Source organism: Anomaloglossus baeobatrachus, chromosome 6 (genome assembly GCF_048569485.1).
Source record: "Anomaloglossus baeobatrachus isolate aAnoBae1 chromosome 6, aAnoBae1.hap1, whole genome shotgun sequence".
Lineage (NCBI taxonomy): Eukaryota > Metazoa > Chordata > Amphibia > Anura > Aromobatidae > Anomaloglossus > Anomaloglossus baeobatrachus.
Genome location: NC_134358.1, coordinates 433110915 through 433136589, shown reverse-complemented (window position 1 = coordinate 433136589; position 25675 = coordinate 433110915). Strand labels below are relative to the sequence as shown.

Sequence of the window (25675 nt, the reverse complement as noted above, 5' to 3'; positions counted from 1 at the left end):
AGCCCCCCCCCACCAGAAACGAGTCATTGTTTGTCATGCTGCTGGAATTCTTCCCTCTACCCTTTGGGTAGCTCCACCGACCCGACTTCCCTTTCCCCTTGGGCTGGGAGGTCTGAGGCACCGATGGACGAAAGGGCCATTTCCTGGAGTTTTAGTGGTTTTTTTTGCTCCGGAAGGGCCTTCCAATTAGTTGCCTTATCCAGAATGTCATCCAGAGCTGGGCCAAACACCAAGTCCCCTTTAAAGGGAAGAGAGCAGAGTCTCAATTTGGAAGTGGTTTCCCCACTCCACACTTTCAGCCATAATGCCTGTCTGGCCGCCAGGTGGACTGACTCTACAGACGTATCTGCCATAAAACTGGTAGCCTTCCTGAACACGGGAAGGGAATCCAGTAGATAATGCCTAGGGGTACCCTGTGAAATATGTGCTTCCAACTGGTCAAGCCACTTGAGTAGGGACCTGGAGACACAAGTGGAGGACATATTTGCCTGAATGGTGGAAGAGGACACCTCCCAGGATTTTTTCATAAGGCTCTCGGTTTTGCGATCCATCTGGTCCCTAAGTTGGGAAATATCCTCAAAGAAGAGCGCCATCTTCTTAGCCACACGTGCTACCTGCACATCCATCCTTGGGACCTCCCCAGTACATCTCATTGTTCTTTAGGGAAAACCTGCGTCTGAAGTCGCTCCTGAATTGTTTCTCAGGAGATTGCCATTCCTGAGAAATAAGACTCAAGATGTTGGCATGGACTGGAAACCTGACTTGTTTTGTCGATTTCAGGCCAGCAAACATTTTGTCCTGGACCGAAGGAAGGACTTGCTCTTCTTTCAAGCCCATAGTGCTCCAAACTGCCCCAATGGAATCTCCTAAATCATCAGAGGAGAATAGGAATGATCGCTCAGTCTTCCCGGAGGACAAGGTCTCATGAGGTCCATCAGAAGCTGAATCGAGGGCCTCCTCAGGATCTGACGGGGCTGTTTGGAGCTTCCTCTTCTTAGGGGAGGAAGGACCAGCAGTAGGGATGGAGGCTAGTGAGGCTTGTATCTCCTGCTTCACCAAGGAACGTAACTCATCTACCAGGGAAGGCTATTCGGCCCTAGCAATTTAGTCCATGCACTGCTGTCAGAGCTTTTTATCCCAAATCATAGGGAGTTTCTTTGCACAGACTGGGCATTTTTTAATTTTTTCAGACTTCCTAGGGGCAGGTTTGTCCTCCTAGGAAAAAACACAGTATAAGGATCCTTCAGTTGACTTACTGCGGCGGGGGGGAACACTGGGCTCTGCAGATGCAGGGGAAGACATGACCGCACAGTAGTATCAGTAACCTTACCGTGGTTCAGATACCTTCAGGGCAGCCTTTCATGTGAAAATGCTTGCCCCCCTGTGATAGGGAATTGTTCCCCGCCTCCCGCACCGGGTCCAGGACAGGCTGCCGTTAGCGATAGCAAGTCCAGCATGCTGTCCTCGCCAGCCGGAAGTGCTCCCCCGGGGTAGCGCGTGACCCGGATGTCCCGCCCCGGCAACACTTTGGGCCGCACAGGACAGCGCGCATACAGGAGGCGGCCGGCGGACTCATGGAGATCGCCGGCCGGGGAGCCTACAGCCCACATCGCCCCAGAGGGGGTCCGGCAGGCCAGAGCGGCGGTCCCTCACCAAGGTGATTTGGAGATATGGTAGAGCGATCAGATTGCTGATCGCTGTAGCTCCCTAGAAGGACTAAAAAAATAAAAAAAAGTTAAAAAAAAGTTTTAAAAATTAAAAAAAATAAAAAACCTAAAAGTTCAAATGATCCCCCTTTTACCCCATTGAAAATTAAAAAGGGTTAAAAAAATAAAAAAATATACACATATTTGGTATCACCGCTTTCAGAAATGCCCGATCTATCAAAATATAAAATCAATTAATCTGATTGGTAAACGGCGTAGCGGCAAAACAACTCCAAATGGCAAAATTACGTTTTTTGGTCGCCGCAAATTTGGCGCAAAATGCAATAACAGGCGATCAAAATGTAGCATCTGCGCAAAATTGGTACCATTAAAAATGTCAGCTCGAGACGCAAAAAATAAGCCGTCACTGAGACATAGATCCAGAAAAATGAGAACGCTAAACGATTCGGAAAATGGCGCAAACCGTGCGCCACCTTTTTTGGACAGGCTTGTGAATTTGTTTTAACCACTTAGATACAAGTAAACCTATTCATGTTTGGTGTCTACAAACTCGCACCGACCTGAGACATCACACTGACACATCAGTTTTACCATAGAGTGAACACAGTGAATAAAATATCCCAAAAACTATTGTGCGATCACACTATTTTTGCAATTATTCTGCACTTGGAATTTTTTTTGCCGTTTTCCAGTACACTATATGGTAAAACTTATGGTTTCATTTAAATCTACAACTCGTCCTGCAAAAAACAAGCCCTCATATGGCAAGATTGACGAAAAATAAAAAAGTTACGGCTCTCGGAAGAGAGGAAAAAAACCCCCCGGAAAAACGCAAAATGCCTGGGGGCTGAAGGGGTTAAAAAGGTTTAAAATAAGCAATAAATTTTGTTCAACTTCACAATTGTGTCCCACTTGTTGATTCTTCACCATAACATTAACATTTTTATCTTTATGTTTGAAGCCTGAAATGTGGGAAAAGGTTGAAAAATTCGAGGCGGCCGAATACTTTCGCAAAGCAATGTATATGTTTTTAGCTGATTTCTATTGTTGGCAGAATAAATTTGGAGCCAGTCAGATGCCGCCCTGATGATATTGCATGTGATGGATAAGTATCTGTCTGTATTTCTCAACATAGAGGACACCACTAATCCTGACCAGATTCCCATCTCAACTCAATTTGCTGAAATGCTGTCCCAAACTTGCAAGGAACCTATACCATGCTTCACTGCGGTCTGCAGACAATCATTATTGTACCAGCTCTTCAACCTATTGGCAATCAAACTGTCTTTTGTTGCCACCAAATGTTTCACATTTTGACTTCTCAGTCCTGGGCACCTTACTGCACCTCAGTTTTAATGTTTATGTGAATAGTTGAGTTGCATGGTCTGGTTTCCTTTAGAACAGGGGTGGGGAACCTCCGGCCCGCGGGCTGTATGCGGCCCGCGACGACTTTTTCTGCGGCCCCCGGGCTGATTCCCGGGAACTGTAGTGCTGGGGCGGCAGCCGCATCTTACTGGCTGCTGTCCCTTTAAAACCCCACACAGCGCGTTCAATGCTGAACGCTGCATTTCCTATACCTGAAAGACTACGTCCCCACGCTGGCACTGCCTACGTGAGGACGTACTTTGTAGGTGGGGTCGGCGTGAGGGGCGCTAAAATCAAAAGGAGAGGATTGACTGCCAATCATCCCCCAGGTCTTACTGTGCCGGCAGCGCTCTGTGCCCAGCGAAAGTGGCTCCCTGTGCCCAGCGGCGGCTGCCTGTGCCCGGCGGTTGCGGCGGCGGCTCCCTGTGCCCGGCGGTTGCAGCTCCTTGTGCCCGGCGGTTGCGGCGTCAGCTCCCTATGCCCGGCGGTTGCGGCGGCGGCTCCCTGTGCCCGGCGGCGGCTCCCTGTGCCCGGCGGTTGCAGCTCCCTGTGCCCGGCGGTTGCGGCGGCGGCGGCTCCCTGTGACCGGCGGTGGCTCCCTGTGCCCGGCGGCTCCATGCCCGGTGGCTACCTGTGCCCGGCGGCTGCTCCTCTCTGTGCCCGGTGGCTCCCTGAGCCCGGCGGTTGCGGCGGCGGCTCCCTGTTCCCGGCGGCGGCTGCTCCTCTCTGTGCCCGGCGGCTCTCTGTGCCCAGCGGTTGCGGCGGCGGCTCCGTGCCCGGCGGCTCCCTGTGCCCAGCGGCGAAGGCGGCTGCTCCTCTCTGTGCCCGGCGGCGGCTGCTCCTCTCTGTGCCCGGCGGCGGCGGCTGCTCCTCTCTGTGCCTGGCGGCAGAGCCCTCCGTGCCCGCAACCACCTCCAGCGCTCTGTGATCCCAGCCTCCCCCAGTTCTCTAACTACCTCCAAGCTCATGAGAGTCTGTCTGTGCCCCCAGCGCTCTGTACCTCCAGTGCTCTGTGCCCCTCTTTCTCCCCAGTGTTCTGTGCCTCCCCCAGTGTTCTGTGCCCCCCCAGTCTCCCCATTGATCTGTGCCCCCCCCAGTGTTCTGTGCCTCCCTCCAGTCTCCCCAGTGATCTGTGCCCCCAAGTCTCCCCAGTGATCTGTGCCCCCCCCAGTCTCCCCAGTGATCTGTGCCCCCCAATGTGTTCTGTGCCTCCCCCCAGTCTCTCCAGTGACCTGTGCCCCCCAGTCTCCCCGGTGATCTGTGCCCCCCCAGTGTTCTGTGCCCCCCCCAGTCCCCCTAGTGATCTATGCACCCCTAGTGATCTGTGCCCCCGTCTCCCCAGTGATCTGTGCCCCCCTAGTCTCCCCAGTGATCTGTGCCCCCCCCAGTCTCCCCAGTGATCTGTGGCCCCCCCAGTCTCCCCAGTGATCTGTGGCCCCCCAGTTTCCCCAGTGATCTCTGTGCCCCGAGCCTCTCCCAGTTCTGTCTGTGCCTTCAGCCTCTCCCATTCTTCTCTGTGCCATCTGTGTCCCCAGCGTCCCCCTGATTTGTCTGTGCCTCCAGCCTCTCCCATCATTCTCTGTTCCCCCAGGGCTCTCTGTGTCCCTCCGGCATCCCCCAGGGCTGTTTGCCCCCGGCTATTTATATAACCCCAGCAATGTTTATGCCCCCCAGCTATGTCTGTGTAACCCAGTGATGTGTATATACCCCCAGTGAAGTCTGTGCCGCCCAGTGATGTATGTACCCCCAGTGACGTCTATGCCCTGCTGCTTCCCTAGTGATGTATATTCCTCCCAGCCCTCCCCAGCAATGTTTATGCCCCCCCAGCTATGTTTGTGCTCCCCATCAATGATGTATGTATCCCCCAATGATGTCTATGCCCCCAGCCTCCCCAGTGATCTATATTCCTCCCAACCCTCCCCTGTGATGTATATACAGCAGTCCCAGCCAACTCAAACGTGGAAAAGCAGTTGTGAAAAGCAAAAAGATCAATATCGCCTAATATTACAGCTGCACCAAAGAGTACAAGCTCCAGCCGCCACAGTGAGTTAATTGTTTGACCAACTATATTAGGGTAATTTTCAAGTTGATAATTTTGTGCAGCCCCCGAAGATTGGTAAAAATTTCCAAATGGGCCCCGGCAGAAAAAAGGTTCCCCACCCCTGCTTTAGAAGGTACGGGTTTTTAGCCTCAACTCTTCTATAAAGACCAGTTCTGGACAGATTTCTCTGAGTGTAGTTGTCTCCCTCTGGTTGTTGCCAGTTGTTAGTTGATGGCACTGCTGGACACCATCTTCTTTTGAAGAGCAGTAAGGATGATGTGTCTTTCATCTCCTGCACCAAGTTTCTTTAGTTGACCACTACATTTATGGCCCTCAAGGTTGCCCATTTCTTTGTGCTTTTTCAAAAGAAAAAAGTAAAAATAACAGATAAAGGGTGTGGTGGGTAAATTTGGTAAAAAAAAAAAATGCAGGAAATCGGCATATAAATGGCCAAAGGTATTATTTCTCCTGTACACACATATGACAACTTATTTTAAAAATAGGGAAATGACTAGCATGCTTTAGTACAGACCTGGGCAAGGGGCGGCCCGCGGGCCACATCCGGCCCGCCTACTCTATGTGACCGGCCCGCCTGGCTCAGGGCGTCCTTGCTGGCCGGTCACTGATGAGAGCAATCTGACCTGTTGTCCGGAGCTCCAGGCTCCGGGAGGCGCGTGGTCAGATTGCCCTCATCAGTACCCGGGGGGGGGCTCACTCGGCCTCGTCAGTTCTGGTGCCCCTTGGCCGGGGCCCACTCGCCTTAAGCTGGGTTCACACTAAACGACAGCGACAACGACGTCGCTGTTACGTCACCATTTTCGGTGACGTAACAGCGACCTTGTAAGTCGCTGTTATGATCGCTGCTTAGCTGTCAAACACAGCAGAAGCAGCGATCATAACGTCGCTGTGCTACATGTTCAGAGAGCAGGGAGCCGCGCTTAGCGCTGGCTCCTTGCTCTCCTACAGTACACATCGGGTTAATTAACCCGATGTGTGCTGCAGCTACATGTCACAGTTCAGAGAGCAGGGAGCCGCGCGCACTGCTTAGCGCTGGCTCCTTGCTCTCCTTGCTACAGTACACATCGGGTTAATTACCCGATGTGTACTGCAGCCACATGTGCGCAGTGCAGGAGCCGGCACTGGCAGCAAGAGCGGAGGCTGGTAACCAGCGTCAACATCGGGTAACCAGGGAAAGGTCTTCCCTTGGTTACCCGATGTTTACGCTGGTTACAGCTTACCGCAGCTGCCAGTGCCGGCTCCTGCTCGCTTCATTTCGTCGCTCTCTCGCTGTCACACACAGCGATGTGTGTGTCACAGCGGGAGAGTGACGACCAAAAAATGAAGCTGGACATTCAGCAACGACCGGCGACCTCACAGCAGGGGCCAGGTCGTTGCTGGATGTCACACACAGCGACAGCGATGGGACGTCGCTGCAACGTCACAGAAAATGGTGACGTAGCAGCGACGTCGTTGTCGTTGTCGCTGTGTGTGACACCAGCTTTAGTTCTGCTGCCCCCGGGCCGAGTTCCGGGGACCGCAGTCCTCGGCAGGAATCTGCGGCGCCGTCCCTTTAAGGAGCAAAGACTTCCTGGTTGAACTTAATCTGTGGGCGGAGCTACCGGCCGGCGTCCTGCTCATCCCACAGATGAGAGTTGCAGTGCCAGCCAGCGACCCCCAGCACAGTGCTTCTTTCCGGCTCTGTGTGGGCCCCCTCTCCACCGTGACCTGAGTGGTATGTGCCCTCCCCAGCCCCCGATTTATGGGCCCTGGTGAGCTGTATGGGCTCTTCTCCCCCCTAGGTGTATTCCCTGCAAACCCCCCCCCCCCGTGCCGTATGCCGTGCCGTGCCAGAAGTGTGACAGATTTGATGTTGGTTTTATCCTGACGGTCCTGAGGAAGGGAGCAGGTGCTCCTGAAACGCGTAGACCCATATGAAAATAAAGTGACATTGGTCTCCATCATCTGAACGAGTGATCTGTTGGCGCGGCAATTTGAACACCCTTCTCTTTTACTTTCTGTTGTATGTATATATGTAGCAGAGCTATGTGTGTATGTATGTATATATGTAGCAGAGCTATGTGTGTATGTATGTAGCAGAGCTATGTGTGTATGTAGCAGAGCAATGTGTATGTATGTATATATGTAGCAGAGCTATGTGTGTCTGTATGTAGCAGAGCTATGTGTGTATGTATGTAGCAGAGCTATGTGTGTATGTAGCAGAGCAATGTGTATGTATGTATATATGTAGCAGAGCTATGTGTGTCTGTATGTAGCAGAGCTATGTGTGTCTGTATGTAGCAGAGCTATGTGTGTATGTAGCAGTGCTATGTGTGTATGTATGTAGCAGAGCTATGTGTGTATGTATGTAGCAGAGCTATGTGTGTCTGTATGTAGCAGAGCTATGTGTGTCTGTATGTAGCAGAGCTATGTGTGTCTGTATGTAGCAGAGCTATGTGTGTCTATGTATGTAGCAGAGCTATGTGTGTATGTATGTAGCAGAGCTCTGTGTGTCTGTATGTAGCAGAGCTATGTGTGTCTGTATGTAGCAGAGCTATGTATGTAGCAGAGCTATGTGTGTCTGTATGTAGCAGCGCTATGTGTGTCTGTATGTAGCAGTGCTATGTGTGTCTGTATGTAGCAGAGCTATGTGTGTATGTATGTAGCAAAGCTATGTGTGTCTGTATGTAGCAGAGCTAAGTGTGTCTGTATGTAGCAGTGCTATGTGTGTCTGTATGTAGCAGAGCTATGTGTGTATGTATGTAGCAAAGCTATGTGTGTCTGTATGTAGCAGAGCTATGTGTGTCTGTATGTAGCAGAGCTATGTATGTAGCAGAGCTATGTGTGTCTGTATGTAGCAGAGCTATGTGTATGTATGTAGCAGAGCTATGTATGTAGCAGAGCTTTGTGTGTATGTATGTAGAAGAGCTATGTATGTAGCAGAGCTATGTGTGTATGTATGTAGCAGAGCTATGTATGTAGAAGAGCTATGTGTGTATGTATGTAGCAGAGCTATGTGTGTATGTATGTAGCAGAGCTATGTGTGTATGTAGCAGAGCTATGTGTGTCTGTAGCAGAGCCATGTGTGTCTGTAGCAGAGCCATGTGTGTCTGTATGTATGCAACAGAGCTGTGTGTCTGTAGGCATGTATAATGTTTATATGGCTGTATAGATGTGTCCGTTCTATATGTATTTTTGTGAGTTTGTCTTTAAATATGTATGTGTACGTATGTGTGTCTGCGTGTTGATGGGGCCCACTGGGACTCTTCCGCCCGGGGCCCACAAAAACCTGGAGCCGGCCCTGACCCTCATCACACGCTGCGTGTCGGGCAGGAAACAGAGGACAGATCCTGAAGCTCCGCACAGTGTAGGCAGCGGAACGCAGGAATCTCTCCTCTGTTCCTTGCCCAACACTTTTCTCTGTGACACACGCGCGCCCTGATATCGTCAGTACGGCGCGCGTGTGTCATTTGAAAAGTTCCCGCCTGGCAGGAGAAGCTGCAGAGGCGGGGGCCGTATGGAGAGAGGCAGCGGCGGGGGCTCCTAGGAATACAGCGTCGGCGCAGCCTGGCCATGTGAAGGAGAAGCAGCTCAGCGGGGGGCTCGTACGGAGGTGTCTGAGGACGGGAACGATAAGAAGAGAGGTGAGTGGTTACTAGTAACCTGCGGGGACAATGGGGGCGGGCAGGCGGGGGGCTGGGGGAGAGGGGTAACTTTTGACAAATATTTGGGGTGTAGTGGTTTAGTATATGGGAATGTAGTTTTACAGGTGTGGTATATGGGGGGGTGTAGTGCTGTACTTTTATAGGTGTGTAGTGGTGTAGTATAATACAGGTGTATATAGGAGTGTAGTATAATACTACACCCATATATACACCTGTATTATACTACACCACTACACCCCTATATACACCTGTAATATACTACACCCCTATATACACCTGTATTATACTACACCCCTATATACGCCTGTATTATACTACACCACTACACCCCTATATACACCTGTATTATACTACACCCCTATATACACCTGTATTATACTACACCCCTATATACACCTGTATTATACTACACCACTACACCCCTATATACACCTGTATTATACAGGTGTATATAGGGGTGTAGTATAATACAGGTGTATATAGGGGTGTAGTGGTGTAGTATATTACAGGTGTATATAAGGGTGTAGTGGTGTAGTATATTACAGGTGTATATGGGGTGTAGTGGTGTAGTATATTACAGGTGTAGTGGTGTAGTATAATACAGGTGTAGTATATAGGAGTGTAGTATAATACAAGTGTAGTATATAGGGGTGTAGTGATGTAGTATAATACAAGTGTAGTATATAGGGGTGTAGTGATGTAGTATAATACAAGTGTAGTATATAGGGGTGTAGTGATGTAGTATAATACAAGTGTAGTATATAGGGGTGTAGTGATGTAGGTTATCACAGGTGTAGTATATAGTGATGTGCTGCAGTTTATTACAGGTGTAGTATATAGTGATGTAGCATATTACAGGTGTATATAGGGGTGTAGTATATTACAGGTGTATATAGGGGTGTAGTGATGTAATATATAGTGGTATAGTATATAGAGGTGTAGTGTATACTGATGTATATTACAGGTATAGTATGTGGCGGGTGTAGTGATGTAGTATATGGGGATTGTGTGTGTATGTATACATTGTGTGTATGCGTATATATATTATACACGCACAGTATATATGTGTGTTTGTGTGTATATATATTATATATATATATATATATATGTAGAACCGAGTTAATTATATTAGTCCGGCCCTCTAAAACCATCCCAATTTCTCATGCGGCCCCATGGGAAAATTAATTGCCCACCCCTGCTTTAGTATGTGCTGAAATAAAACACCATCCTCCCTCCACAGCATCCACTGACTTACCCCAGCAGCAATAGCTCCTGGCCTGCGATGTGTTTTAGTCTGTCCATGAGATGCTGGCTGGCCTTTATATCCCCACCTCTTCATGACTCCTTGAAATCCTTTACCAATCCTGATAAAAATAAAGTAAACAGAGAGGAGGTCATTTTTAAGTTGTTTTTGATCCTGACTGCAGAAACAAACTTTTTTTTTTTTGTAACTATGACATGTTGCTATATATCTGTGATTAATTAGATACTATCACGAAATTGTTCAGGACACAGGAAAACCAAAGTAATCAGTGCAGTTTATTCCAATTTACCCCCCAAATAGTTAATAACAATTATTCAGTTATGTACCTCAATAATAAAAAACTCATTTTATATATAACAATCTGTGAAATGATAGAAAATAAAAAATGGCTTTTGAAAGACAATGAAACCCCACCCCCCACAAAAAACGCTTGGTCCTTAATCTTAGCCAGTAGATTCTGGCTATGCTAAATAGCCGACATCTATACTAAACAATCAAAGTCAATGGCAGTTTTTATCTAAAAAATATTACATAATATATATTCTATAAAGAGGATGGCTTTAATGCCACAACATACAAGATGACAAAACCAGATCATAGATGGCAATGTAGGTGCAAATAACATTGTAACAGAATTATAATTGTAAAGCATAATGACACTAGATCCTCAGGGTAAAATGCTGCGGAATATGTTGTCGTTATATAAATAAAAATTCCTATTTATTACGGTATTATTATAACATCCATAAAGTATGTATTAATAGTATATATACCCATTTGACACATACACAATATGAATAGTCTTAGCTATAATAGGGTGCAACATGCAGAGTTCTATAGACCATGCTGCACCAAAGGACGTTTCCGGTATTGCAAATCGCTTCCTCAGGGGTGGTAGAGAAACGAACAACTCTCTAGCCCCTTAAATGTATAGCACTCCTGTCATGTGGCTGTAAATAAGCCAATGCAGTGCATTAGCAATGGCACATGGGCACCTGGCAGCATACATTTGCTGCCCAGTCAGCAGCCATTAAGGTGCACTGCGTATGTTCGGATCCACGCATATCTGCATCCCAGCTAGCAGCCATGAAGGTGTACTGTGTATGTCCAGAGCCAAGCACGTCAGCAGCCATCAAGGTGCACTGGATATGTCCAGAGCCATGCAAATCTACAGCCCAGGCAACAAGGTGCACTGCATCCCAGCTAGCAGCCATCAAGGTGCATCTGCATCCCAGCTAGCAGCCATCAAGGTGCACTGTACTGTGTATGTCCGGAGCCACGCACGTCAGCAGCCATGAAGGTGCACTGGATATGTCCAGAGCCATGCACATCTACAGCCCAGGCAACAAGGTGCACTGCGTATGTCTGAAGCCACACACGTCTCCAGACCAGCTAGCAGCCATCAAGATGCATGGTGTATGTCTCAAGCCATGCACATCTACAGCCTAGCCAGCAGCCATTAAGGTGCAATGCTTATGTCCGGAGCCACACGAGTCTACAGCGCAGCCAGCAACCATCAAGGTGTAATGCGTATGTCCGCAAGAAGCAACGAGTCACCAGAAAGCTTCTGGACATGGACAGACACAAGCTGACATCTGTGTCTCTTACACACACTAGTCCTGAAAATTCAACAATTTAAATGCTGCTGTCAACTTATGGCAGCATCATTTAAATAGAGTCGTTGATGGTGAGCTCCAGCACTGGCTGCTACTACCCTCCAACAATTTCAAAGATATGCATGCCTTTATACTTGGTTTGGGTGGGTTAACCTTACTGAAGGATTACCTGTAAAGGCATTGTCTCATGTTCAGAAATTTGCTTGTAAAATAAAGCAACATTGCAGTTTACTACTTATTAAAAATCCTACCTATTATAAAGAACAATGGGATTTTTAATTCAAATTTTTCACAGCTGGCTGCTTATGGTCAGAGCCACCTTAGAGTAGTTGGTCTTCGAGACTAGACAAATTCCTCTTAAAAAATACCATCTCTATTACCAAAAAAATAAAAATGTTACAAGTCTCAAAAAATGACAACACAAACTATTTTATTTTTCTTTCTAAAAACTTTTGAATTTTTCTGCACCACGTAAAAATAAAAAATCTATGCAAGTTTGGCATTGCGGAATTCTATTACCCTGCAGAATCATATTTCCAGACCAGGCGAGTAATCTCTGGCTGCTGGGTGGGAGCTGTGAGAGCCACTTCCTATCTCTTTGCATGTGCAGCTCCCTTTTTTGAGTAGCCATCTTGGCTACATCATCATTATGGTGTGACGTAATCTGTGCTGCATATGCCTGAAGAGATGATTGAGTCTCAGAGCTCCTAAGTGACCAGGGATTCTGACCCAGGTTCTGGACTGCATCCCACAAATCAATTTGGACAAACTAATTATTGGGCTATTTTTTCCAGATTCCTCCTATCTCTTCAGCTTGGGCTGGGGTGGTTGGGAGAGTCTATCCATCAGTTTGCAGTAAAGTTGCAGCATTACTTATACTACAGTTCAACTTTAAAGGGAACCTGTCAGGTGTAATATGCACACAGAACCACAAGTAGTTGTGGGTGTATATTAGCTTAGATAAAGAGATCTTTAGAAAAAGTATTTCTAAAGATCCTTTATGATATTCTACTGAAAGCAAGGACTAGTCGCAAGGGCGTTCGGTCCGCAGTCTAGTCCGCCCTCTTAGCAGGTTAGCAAGCTATTCAATGCCCAGCATCATTTGCAGTGACACACGTACCTGTGTCCGTTGTCATTGCCGATGACGCTGGGTTTAGGTCCCGTGAGCATGATCAGAAGTCCCTAGAACTTCAGGTCATGCGCACTAGACCTCTCTGAAGCCAGGATGCGTATACCCAGCTTCATAGTGCACATGACCCTAGTGTACGGTGACTTCTGATCATGCTTACTGACCCTAAACCCGGCGTCTGAGGCGGTGACAAAAGACACAGGTATGTGCCTCACCGGTGATGACGCTGGACAATGGGCATTGAATAACATGTTAGCTTGCCCCTGTGGGCGTGCTAACATACTATGAGGACGGACTAGTCAGGGGAGCTAACACGCTTGCGACTAGTCCCTGCGCTCGCTCATTAGCATATCATAAAGGATCTTTAGAAATACTTTTTCTAAAGATCTCTTTATGTATGCTACGATGCTAGATAATGTGAGTTAGGCAGGAATTAGAAATATGCACCCAGAACTGCTCGAGGTTCTAGGTGCACATTGGACCTGACATATTCACTTTAAAGTTACTTGCAAAGAAAAAAAAGGCTCCTTTAGTTGGAATTTTTTAGCTGGTTGCAACCTTGCTAAAAATGCTCCCATAAAAAAAATAGAGCTTGAGATTATTTTCCCTCTAGTTTTGCTTTTCAATATTTAAAATTGCTAAATGTTCCTACCATGGAAAAAAAAAAATACAACTAGCTAGTAGGAAACTGTCCCTAGAGGTGATGCCAGTTTATTAGTAACCATTTACAAACAATTGCTCTGTCTGATGTGCCCAATAACTAAGTAATCATAAAATGTGAACGTTTCTCAGGTGCATAAAGCTGGCATCAGGTGCCCTAAATTAGGTCAGTGTCATAGCAAGCGCCATTCAATTGTTCACTCTAATATTACAAATGCGTTGCACATATCTGCTTTGTTGTGAAGCCTGTACCGAAATGGAGCAGTGCTGAACAGCAGTAAAATGCCAATTAGGGCACTCAGTGGCCAAGGTTCTTTACAGCTGCCTCGTAAATATATGGATGTATTTTAGCAGGCATGATGCCCACTGGGAGAGCTCACCTGATGATGCTAACCTAAGCAGAGAAAGTGCTCATTATATAATGGCACAAACAGATCATCTGGAAAGTGGGTTAGCAAGCAAGCGGTATGTCCTCAATTAATTGGATCTCGCTGTGGCTTTGTTCCTTTATCATATGCTAAAAATGTACAGTATGCTTTGGTTCTTGGCGTCATTCATATATATACACTAATATTGATTACTTTGCACGTGCACCTACTAAATTTCCAATTTAAACAAAATAGATGAAAAGAAAAAACTGCTTACTGTTTTTTTGACAAACCTGAATAACAACTAGTATGGCCAAAACATGTCACTCAGCTTTCCAAGACGCTTAAAAGGGTACTTTGGGGATGAGATTCTCTTGGTCACACCCTCATAAACTCTAAAGATGAGATCCCTAGTGCTTCTTCCCACTCCACACTACCTGTAAGACACTGTAACGATGGAGCTGCTCCTTGGTGTTCCCCTTCCCTCCTGGGCAGTAGTGAAGCTACCGGGAGGACAGAGGGTGCGGTCACCCCAGGCCCCACGATCACAGGGGCCCACCCGGAGCTACATACTGTTAACTATATCGGCATGCACAGCACGCCAATATAATTAAAGAGTTCCAATCACCAGGATTTTCATATATAAACTAAAGTCAGAACCATGATTTAGTTTAATATAGGTTGTTTTTCTTTCTTTTTTTTTTTCATTTTATTGCAGGACAGGAAACATATACACCGGATGATGAAATACATAGAAGAATGGGGACATATATACCAGAATGGGCCTAGAATAGGGAACATATATACCAGGAAGGGGCCCGGGATGGGGGACATACAGGTGCATCTCAATAAATTAGAATATCATCAAAAAGTTAATTTATTTCAGTAAGTCAATACAAAAAGGGAAATGTATTTGTTATATAGAGTCATTACAAACAGAGTGATCTATTTCAAGTCTTTATTTCTGTTACAGTTGATTATTATGGCTTAAAGCCAATGAAAACCCAAGCATATGTATCTCAGAAAATTAGAATAATTACCACAAAACACCTGAAAAGGTTTACGAAGCATTTAAAGTGATCTCTTAGTCTGGTTCAGTAGGCTACACAATCATGGGGAAGACTGCTGACTTGGAGGGTAAGCCACAAAAGGTCACACCTAAAGAAGCTGGCTGTTCATAGAGTGCTGTATCCAAGCATATTAATGGAAAGTTGAGTGGAAGGAAAAAGTGTGGGAGAGAAAAGTGCACAAGCAACCTGGATAACCACAGAATTGATAGGATTGTTAAGAAAATACTATTCAAAAATTTGGGGGAGATTCACAAGGAGTGGACTGTTGGTGGAGTCAGTGCTTCAAGAGCCACCACACACAGACATATCCAGGACATGGGCTATAACTTGTGTCAAGCCACTCATGACCAGTAGACAACGCCAGAAGTGTCTTACCTAGGCCAAGGAGAAAAAACTGGACTGTTGCTCAGTGGTCCAAGGTGTTGTTTTCATATGAAAGTAAATTTTGCATTTCATGTGAAAATCAAGGTGCCAGAGTCTGGAGGAAGAAAGGAGAGGCCACAATCCAATCTATTTGAGGTCTAGTGTGAAGTTTCCACAATCAGTGATGGTTTGGGGAGCCATGTCATCTGCTGGTGTAGGTCCAGGTCCACTGTGTTTCACCAAGACAAAAGTCAGCGCAGCCATCTACCAGGAAATTTTAGAGCACATCATGCTTCCCTCTGCCGACAAGCTTTTTCAGCAGGACTTGGCACCTGTCCACACTGCCAAAAGTACAAATATCTGGTTTAACCCCTTCAGCCCCCAGCCTATTTTGACCCTAAAGACCAGGCCACTTTTTGCAATTTTGACCAGTGTCACTTTATGAGGTTATAACTCTGGAACACTTCTACGGATCCCGGTGAGGCTTAGGGAGACAGCAGCAGATCCTGTATGGTGGTAGTCCATGGCTATAGGTCGCCATGAGGGAGCACACATCACGGGGGTGACAGGTGAGGGAGCACACATCACGGGGGTGACAGGTGAGGGAGCACACATCACGGGGGTGACAGGTGAGGGAGCACACATCACGGGGGTGACAGGTGAGGGAGCACACATCACGGGGGTGACAGGTGGGGGGGAGCACATCACGGGGGTGACAGGTGGGGGGCAGCGGGGAGCACATCACGGGGGGTGAGGGGAAGGGGGCGGGCAGCTGATCACGGGGTGAGGGGGCGGGCAGCACATTACGGAGGTGAGGGGGCAGGCAGTTGATCACGAGGGGGAGGGGACGGGCAGCCGATCACGAGGGGGAGGGGGCAGGCATCCTATCACGGGGGTGAGAGGTGGGGGTGCGGGCAGCAGATCGGGGAGAGCGGTGGCAAATTGAGGAGGGCGGCAGTGGATCGGGAGGCTTTTCGTTGGTTTGATACAGTACAATGGCAGCGCGGAAACCTCCGGGTCCCATGCTCCGGTCACATAACAGCATGGGACCGGAGCTTGTCGCCCTGCCATTGCACTGGACACACTCACTGTACTGGCATGCTCAGGACCGACAAGTGAAGGTGAGGAGGCGGTCACCGGCAACAGGTCCACGGTGATTGGAGATCAGTCACAAGGCCGGTCTCTCCAATCAGAGCTGCTGGAGCAGGGGGAGGGTGATCCAGCTGAGGTCCCCCAGCTCCAGCCAATGGCCAGTGCTACAGCTGCACTGACCATGGCTGGATTTCAATGTTTCAACCACTTTCAATATCTGAAATATTACAGTGGCTGTGATTGGCTGACCAACGCCGCTCAGCCAATCACAGCCTCCGTAGGTCCAGGGAGGAGGCACCACCTCTAAGGTCAGGTACAGGTCCTCTCCTTCCCAAATCTGCAGTTTCTGTGAACCGATCGCAGTCACCGGGGCTCCGGTGCCGCTATTTCACAATGACGGATAGATCCGTCATGGGTCTTTAAGTACCAGGGCACCATGACGGATCTTTCCGTCCAAGGTCGTGAAGGGGTTAATAACCACAGTATCACTGTGCTTGACTGGCCAGCAAACTCGCCTGACCTAAAGAGCATAGAGAATCTATGGGATATTGTCAACAGGAAGATGAGACACCAGACCCAACAATTCAGAAGAGCTGAAGGCTGCTATCAAAGCAACCTGGCCACAGGCTGATCACCTCCATGCCACGCCGCATTGATGCAGTAAGTCATGCAAAAGGATCCCCGACCAAGTATTGAGTGCATTTACTGTACAGATTTTCAGTAGGCGCCAACATTTCTGAGTTTAAAATAATTTCTTCAGTTGGTCTTATATAATATTCTAATTTTCTGAGATGATTTGTGGGTTTTCATTGGCTGTAAGCCATAATCATCAACATTTAAATAGATAATAAAACAAGCGCACTATGAGAAGCACCCGTGGAATCCTTTTAGCGTTTATAATATTAGAATTGCTCACCTTTGTTGGTTGTGCGCCCCCGCACAACTTCAGTGTAAGCTTATCAGTCTGGAGTTCCTCCGAACAGATTCTGTGTCCAGGCTTCAAGAGTCCAGATTTGGGGTATCGTTGTCGGCTACTGATTTCCACCGGCACCATGGAATTCAGGTTTTTGTTCCTCAATCCTCCAGCTAGCCAGCTGGATTTTTTGATATGTCAGCAGGTCCTTTGCAGCTATTACCGATTCCCAATAGGGAGGGGGTATATGGATAGTTCTTTCGGTCTAATATAGCGCAATGAGGATATTTGCTGGTATTAGTTATTTGAACTTTATTAATTAGGCACTCCTATTATTACAACGCGTTTCAGCAGAATTGCTTTCATCAGGTATAATAGGAGCAGTATAAAACTTCTTATATAGATTAAAAAGGTGGACCTTTTGGGTGTGCCGCTACTTGATCATTGAAATTTTAACCCTTAGAGACCCTGATAATCAAAGCTCACATCAGAGTATTAAATTAGTGATTACAAGAATATAAAATTCACTAAACATTATTAAATTAAATAAAACATATATTATAATATATTATCAATAAACAATATATTAAAATAATATTAAAACCATTATTATAACCTTGTTATTTTCCAAATATAATAAACTCCACAATTATAATGATAATAATAATTAAATAAATATACTAAGAATAAATATAATAAAATATCATTAAAAGATTTCATTAAATATCTATCTTTGTGACATCAATTTTTTTTATATATATACATACATACATACACACATATATACACATATATATATATATATAAAAAAGGGGGGAACATCTAAAATGTAATTAGTTGTCTACTGCCAATATTCAAAAAGGGGACAAAAACTGAGCCGGAAAATTATAGGCCGGTAAGTTTAACCTCTACGGTTGGTAAAATCCTTGAGGGTTTCTTGAGAGATGCTATACTGGAGTATCTCAAGAAAAATAACCTTATGACAGAGTATCAACATGGGTTTATGAGGGATCGATCCTGTCAAACTAATTTGATCGGCTTCTATGAAGAGGTAAGTTCAAGTCTGGACCAGGGAAATGCAGTGGATGTTGTGTATATGGACTTTTCAAAAGCTTTTGATACGGTGCCACACAAAAGGTTGGTACATAAAATGAGAATAATGGGGATAGGGGAAAATATGTGTAACTGGGTTAAAAACTGGCTCAGTGATAGGAAACAAAGGGTGGTTATTAATGGTACGTACTCGGACTGGGTCTCAGTTCATAGTGGGGTACCACAGGGGTCAGTATTGGGCCCGCTTCTTTTCAACACATTTATAAATGACCTTGTTGGGGGCATGCGGAGTAGAATTTCAATATTTGCAGATGATACTAAACTCGGCAGGGTAATCAATACAGAGGAGGATAATTTTATATTACAGGGAGATTTATGTAAATTGGAGGATTGGGCTGAGAAGTGGCAATTGAAGTTTAATGTAGATAAATGTAAGGTCATGCACTTGGGTAGAGGAAATAACATTTATGATTATGTACTTAATTGTAGAACACTGGGTAAAACAGACACAGAGAAAGACTTGGGTGTATGGGTGGATGGTAAACTTCACTTTAGTGGACAGTGTCAGGCAGCTGCTGCCAGGGCTAATAAAATAATGGGATGTATTAAAAGAGGTATAAGTGTTCATGAAAAAAAATATAGTTCTACCTCTGTACAAGTCACTAGTGCGACCGCACTTAGAATACTGTGTACAATTCTGGTCACCGATATATAAGAAGGACATAGCTGAACTGGAGAGGGTGCAGAGAAGAGCCACCAAGATTATTAGAGGAATGGGTGGGCTGCAATACCAAGACAGGTTATTAAACTTGGGGTTATTTAGTTTGGAAAAACGAAGGCTTAGGGGGGATCTAATCACAATGTATAAATATATGAGGGGACAGTACAGAGACCTTTCCAAAGATCTTTTTACACCTAGGCCTGCGACTGGAACACGGGGGCATCCGCTACGTCTTGAGGAAAGAAGGTTTTATCATAATCACAGACGAGGATTCTTTACTGTACGAGCAGTGAGACTATGGAACTCTCTGCCGCATGATGTTGTAATGAGTGATTCACTACTAACATTTAAGCAGAGCCTGGATGCCTTTCTTGAAAAATTTAATATTACCAGTTATGTATATTAGATTTTATGACAGGGTATTGATCCAGGGAACTAGTCTGATTGCCGGATGTGGAGTCAGGAAGGAAATTTTTTCCCCATTGGAACTTGTTTGCCACATTGGGGGTTTTTTTGCCTTCCTCTGGATCAACATGTTAGGCTACGGGTTGAACTAGATGGACTTAGAGTCTCCCTTCAACCTTAAAAACTATGATACTATGATACTATGATACTGTGTAGCAACATTGTCTAGTGTTAAATTATGTCCTTCTGGGGCCAAAGTACCTAGTTTATATATCCAGTAGCTTTCTTTCTTAATCAATTTTGCTAATAGATCTTGTTCAGTGCTGTTGATTTGATCTATAATAATTAGTGACATTTTGCTCTGGTCTTTATTGTGTGTGCTATTATAATGTTTGGAAATACTATGTAATTGATATCCCAATCTTATATTTTGACGGTGTTTATTCAGTCTCTGATGCATTTGTTGTACTGTCCGTCCAACGTATTGAATACTGCATGGACATTCCAGTAAGTAGATTACATATTTTGATTTACAGTTCAAATTAAATTTTATTGGAAACGTTTCACCTGTAGTTGCCGATGTGAAAGTCTTTGCCCCTTTAGCTATCACTTTGCAGCACATACATTTGGATGTTTGACAATGGTAACATCCATTTCTATTAGAATTTTCTGGTATGTGTGTTTTTAGTTTTATTGTCGTGTTGCTAGGTGCAACCATGTTCCCCAAGCTTTTATTTTTTTTATATATAATAATGGGTTTTTTTGGGATATGTACCGATAAAACAGGATCTCCCTTCAAAATGAACCAGTATTTTTTCATTAAATTTTCTATGATTGTTCGTGATTGACAGTATGTAGTCACCAAAATCTTCCATCATTTTAACTGGGCCTTTCCAGATCAGGAACAGGTCATCTATGAACCGACGGTACATTAATATATGTTCCGCATATTTAGACTGTATAATGGAGAGTGACTCAAACGCACCCATAAAAATATTTGCATAACTGGGTGCGAATCTAGCCCCCATTGCACAGCCTTTGATTTGCCTGTAGTAGGAACCTTCAAAGGTAAAACTCCAAAAAAACTATTATATGATGCCTATAAGAAAACCAATTCCCTCTCACAAGAGATCTGTATAAAACCTAAAACTAATATCCACATGAACATCAACGAAAAAAATGATACGACCCAATTCATGAAATGGAGTTTGGTGACTACATACTGTCAATCACGAACAATCATAGAAAATTTAATGAAAAAATACTGGTTCATTTTGAAGGGAGATCCTGTTTTATCGGTACATATCCCAAAAAAACCCATTATTATATATATAAAAAAATAAAAGCTTGGGGAACATGGTTGCACCTAGCAACATGACAATAAAACTAAAAACACACATACCAGAAAATTCTAATAGAAATGGATGTTACCATTGTCAAACATCCAAATGTATCTGCTGCAAAGTGATAGCTAAAGGGGCAAAGACTTTCACATCGGCAACTACAGGTGAAACGTTTCCAATAAAATTTAATTTGAACTGTAAATCAAAATATGTAATCTACTTACTGGAATGTCCATGCGGTATTCAATACGTTGGACGGACAGTACAACAAATGCATCAGAGACTGAATAAACACCGTCAAAATATAAGATTGGGATATCAATTACATAGTATTTCCAAACATTATAATAGCACACACAATAAAGACCCGAGCAAAATGTCACTAATTATTATAGATCAAATCAACAGCACTGAACAAGATCTATTAGCAAAATTGATTAAGAAAGAAAGCTACTGGATATATAAACTAGGTACTTTGGCCCCAGAAGGACATAATTTAACACTAGACAATGTTGCTAAACAGTAGACAACTAATTACATTTTAGAAGTTCCCCCCTTTATATATATATATATATATATATATATATAAAAAATTGATGTCACAAAGATAGATATTTAATGAAATCTTTTAATGATATTTTATTATATTTATTCTTAGTATATTTATTTAATTATTATTATCATTATAATTGTGGGGTTTATTATATTTGGAAAATAACAAGGTTATAATAATGGTTTTAATATTATTTTAATATATTGTTTATTGATAATATATTATAATATATGTTTTATTTAATTTAATAATGTTTAGTGAATTTTATATTCTTGTAATCACTAATTTAATACTCTGATGTGAGCTTTGATTATCAGGGACTCTAAGGGTTAAAATTTCAATGATCAAGTAGCGGCACACCCAAAAGGTCCACCTTTTTAATCTATATAAGAAGTTTTATACTGCTCCTTTTATACTGCTCCTATTATACCTGATGAAAGCAATTCTGCTGAAACGCGTTGTAATAATAGGAGTGCCTAATTAATAAAGTTCAAATAACTAATACCAGCAAATATCCTCATTGCGCTATATTAGACCGAAAGAACTATCCATAATCATCAACATTAACAGAAACACTTGAAATAGATCACTCTGTAATGACTCTATATAATATTTGTGCTTCCCTTTTTGTATTGCATTTCTGAAATAAATAAATTTTTTTAATGCTATTCTAAATTACTAAGGATGGGGCCAAAAATGGAGACCTATATAGCAGAATGGGGCCAGGATGGTAGACATATATACCAGGATGGGGACAGATATATCAGGATGAGGGACATATATACCAATATACCAAAATGAGAACAAATATGTCAGAAAGGGGCCCAGGATAAGAGACATTACTCCATAATGAAGGGGGGAGGGGGGGCAACTCATTTTTATAGGATATAAAATGCTACAATGGCTCATAAATCTGACCAACATGCAGAGGAGGGGGGCAGATTCAAATTTTGCACCAGGGCTCATCGGACTCTAGTTATGCCACTGGTGAGGGGGCTAATGTGAAGGTAATTGTAGAGAGTGTGAACTAATGTGGGGGTCATTACACAGCATGGGAGGTAATATGGAGGGCTGTCCAACTGTGGGGACTACTATGGGGATCATTATACAGCTTGGGAGCTACTTTAGGGGGCCTCATACAGTGTGGGGGCTACTATATAAAGGTCATAATACAATGAGGGGTCTACTGTGGGGACTATTAAACAGTGTGTCAGCTACTTGGGTGGCTATTATACGATGTGTGGTCCATTGTTTTGGGGAGCTGTGGGCCCATCATACTAAGTATAGGGGAGGTATATAGAAGAGTTATACCAGAGGCAGACAAAGGGGCTAGAGCACGAAAATAAAATTACACCCAAGGTCCCGCCCTCATATATCATTACAAGAAAACTTCAAACAATGACTACATAAAATGGATTTCTTCAACCCAAGTATCATGTTAATCTGTAATACAGCACGAATATGGCCATGTCTGGATTTTACTTAGGAAAATGCTGCTGGTGGGTTCTCTTTAACTGAGGGATAGGCAAAAAAAGGGACAATAAAATGTAGTAGTATTTGCAACTAAGCTCTTGAGAGACAGTGATGGGGTAGCAAGATCATTTTTCAATAGGATTTCAGAGGACTTCATACATAAGATCTAATAGCAGATAATGCCTTGTATTTAGACAGGAGATTGCACGCACATCTGCTTCAGGCTTAGTGTTATAAAAGTTAAAACCTTGAATTGTTTGGCCTAAAACCTGCTGGACTTATATATGTGCAAGAAATCAAGAGCAGGAAACATGCATCGTATATACGCACTTACATAGCACTGAATTAAACCGAAGAATACACAATATAAATATGAAATACTCAAGTGATACAGATTACTGTAAAATTACTAAGTGCCTGTAAAAAATATAGAGAAAATGGTTTAAAGTAGCACAAACATCATGCAATCCCTAAGTAGGCCGATACAGCGAGGTCTTGAGACTGGTCTATAGCATGGCCTGACAGAAGGATCCCCGTCCTGCTATCAAACAAGACTATATGCTGTGGTCACTACTCACCATTAAAAATAATAATAATAATAAAAAAATAGAATTTAAAAACAAATGTTTTCAAAATGTATTCTTGTTTTTAATGTTGGGCGGCATGATGGCTCAGTGGTTAGCACTGCAGTCTTGCAGCGCTGGGGTCCTGGGTGCAAATCCCAGCAAGAACATCTGCAAGGAGTTTTTATGTTCTCCCTGTATTTGTGTGGGTTTCCTACCAAACACATACAGATAGGGAATTTAGATTATGAGCCCCAATGGGTTGCTGATGCATGTGAAGCGCTATGGAATATATTACTGCTATATAAAAATATTATGTTATTATTAATAATAAAATAGTAATAATAATAAGATAATATGAATAGAATGCAGGCATCTACATAAATGCGTATAGACAGCTCTTCATGGTTGGGTACAGCACCCATAACCAGTGTACTTATGGTTATGATTGCACTATTGAGGCAATTCTCTCTAAACTACGAGGATCTTACGACTATGAACTGCACCTATGTGAAAAAATCAAGGTCCCTGGACTGCCTGATAAAGTAACTACTACAGAGAATAAATGGATATCTGCTTTGCTGTGTCCTTAACTTTCCACGGAATCGAGACTCTAGAAGCGGCAACCACCTAAGTAGACAGGACAGGGATCGAGAATTTCAACTGACTGTCGATTTTCAGTCATTTCTACAAAAAAGCATGAATGGCTGACAATTGGGATGAAAAATGTGGCAAGTGATCCCAATATTAAAAAGGATAAGGACATCTTTGGGGACAAGTTTATTTTTCTTTCATTTAAATTCATGCACTTCAGTCTAAAAATATTTTTGTTTACTCACTTAAAGAGGTTGTCCCCTACTTTTACACATTGATAGCCTATCCTTAGGATAGGTCATTATTATCTGATCAGCCGGGGTCTGACACCCCACACCCCCGCCAATTAGCTGATCTCGGTCCCGGCGGTGGCAGTAGGAAATGCTCAGTTCTGGCGCTGCTCCGTCTTCTAATAGTGGCCACAGCCTGGTACTGCATATTCGCTTCCCATTCTCATCAATAGTAGGCAGATATGCAGTACCCGGCCACTATCAGACGACGGAGCAGCGCCGTATTTCCCTCTGCTTGCTGCCACCGCCGGGACCGAGAACAGCTGATTGGTGGGGGTGCCAGGTGTCAGACACCGGCTGTTCAGATAATAATGACCTATCCTAAGGATAGGCCATCAACGTAAAAGTAGTGGACAAACACTTTAATTGAAAAAATAATGTAAACATACCAAGACGTTTCACATATAAAGAAATAGGATTTTTTTCAACCACAGATAAGGTAACAGCTAAAATCTAAAATGAAAGCACTGTAACCTGTTACTGAAATCTGCAGTATACGTACAGCCCAAGTGGGTACTGGGTATGTAGAGCAGGCTCACTCCATGAACTCGCTCCATGCTGGGCAGGTAATGGCTGTGTGTTACAGCTGTCTCTAACAATCACGGGTGGCATCAGGCTCTGTCTGCAATTGTTAACCTGTTAAATGTCACTATCAAACTCTGACAAATGTTATTAACAACACTTCGGCATAAGGCAGCGTCAATGTATGTGCCCAATCACGGGGTGCGTATCAACCGGGGGATCTGTTGAACACTTGCGTGCTCGTCATTACGGAGCGTCCTTGAAACGCAGCCTGTGGCCGGGCTTCAAATAAGACCATGATTAATTACTATATGCACCAAGTCTATGGTACTGTTGTATGGAGCACAATTGATCAGACAATTGCTGGAACGAGTTCCCTATAGAGACTAAAAAAAACCCCTCATGAAAAGTTCAAATCGCCCTCTTTCCCCCCATTAAAAAAATTATAAAAAATACACATGATATCGCCAAGTTCAGAAAATTTGGATCTATCAAGATATCAAAAATAATTAACCTGAGGCTGAGGCCACACGGGGTTATGTGCGAGTCTTCGCATGACACTCGACTCACACTCGCAGCACAGCAGGAGCAGAGTGTCATGCGACAGTGGTCCGATCATGCGATCAGACCAAAGCTACGGAGGGGAAGGATTTATCTCCCTATCTTCTCCGTTGCCGGCTGATGCGAGAATTGCACTGTTCTCACGTTACACCGGTGTAATACGAGAGCAGTGCAATGTTTCTTTCGCTCCATAGACTTCTATGGGTGTGAGTGGCACAGGATCACATTACACCCGCAGCATGCTGCGACCGTTTTCTCGGTCCGATTAGGGCAGAGAAAATAATCGCTCCTGGTAGCTACCCCATAGAGTAATATTGGTCCGAGTGGAATGCGATTTTTTATCGCATTCCACTCACACCGACTTTCTCACTGTGTGTCCTAGGCCTG

The 25675-nt window shown here is 44.3% G+C and overlaps 1 protein-coding gene across 1 annotated transcript in view; it reads right to left on the bottom strand.

Annotated features, from left to right (window-relative positions):
• The window catches only part of MRPL3 (mitochondrial ribosomal protein L3), a 157097-nt gene that overhangs the window by 27855 nt on the left and 103567 nt on the right, over positions 1-25675 (bottom strand). Inside the window, exon 7 of the mRNA XM_075316633.1 lies at positions 9991-10099. Within this exon, the coding sequence (XP_075172748.1) occupies positions 9991-10099 (109 nt within the window). The remainder of the gene's footprint in view (positions 1-9990; positions 10100-25675) is intronic.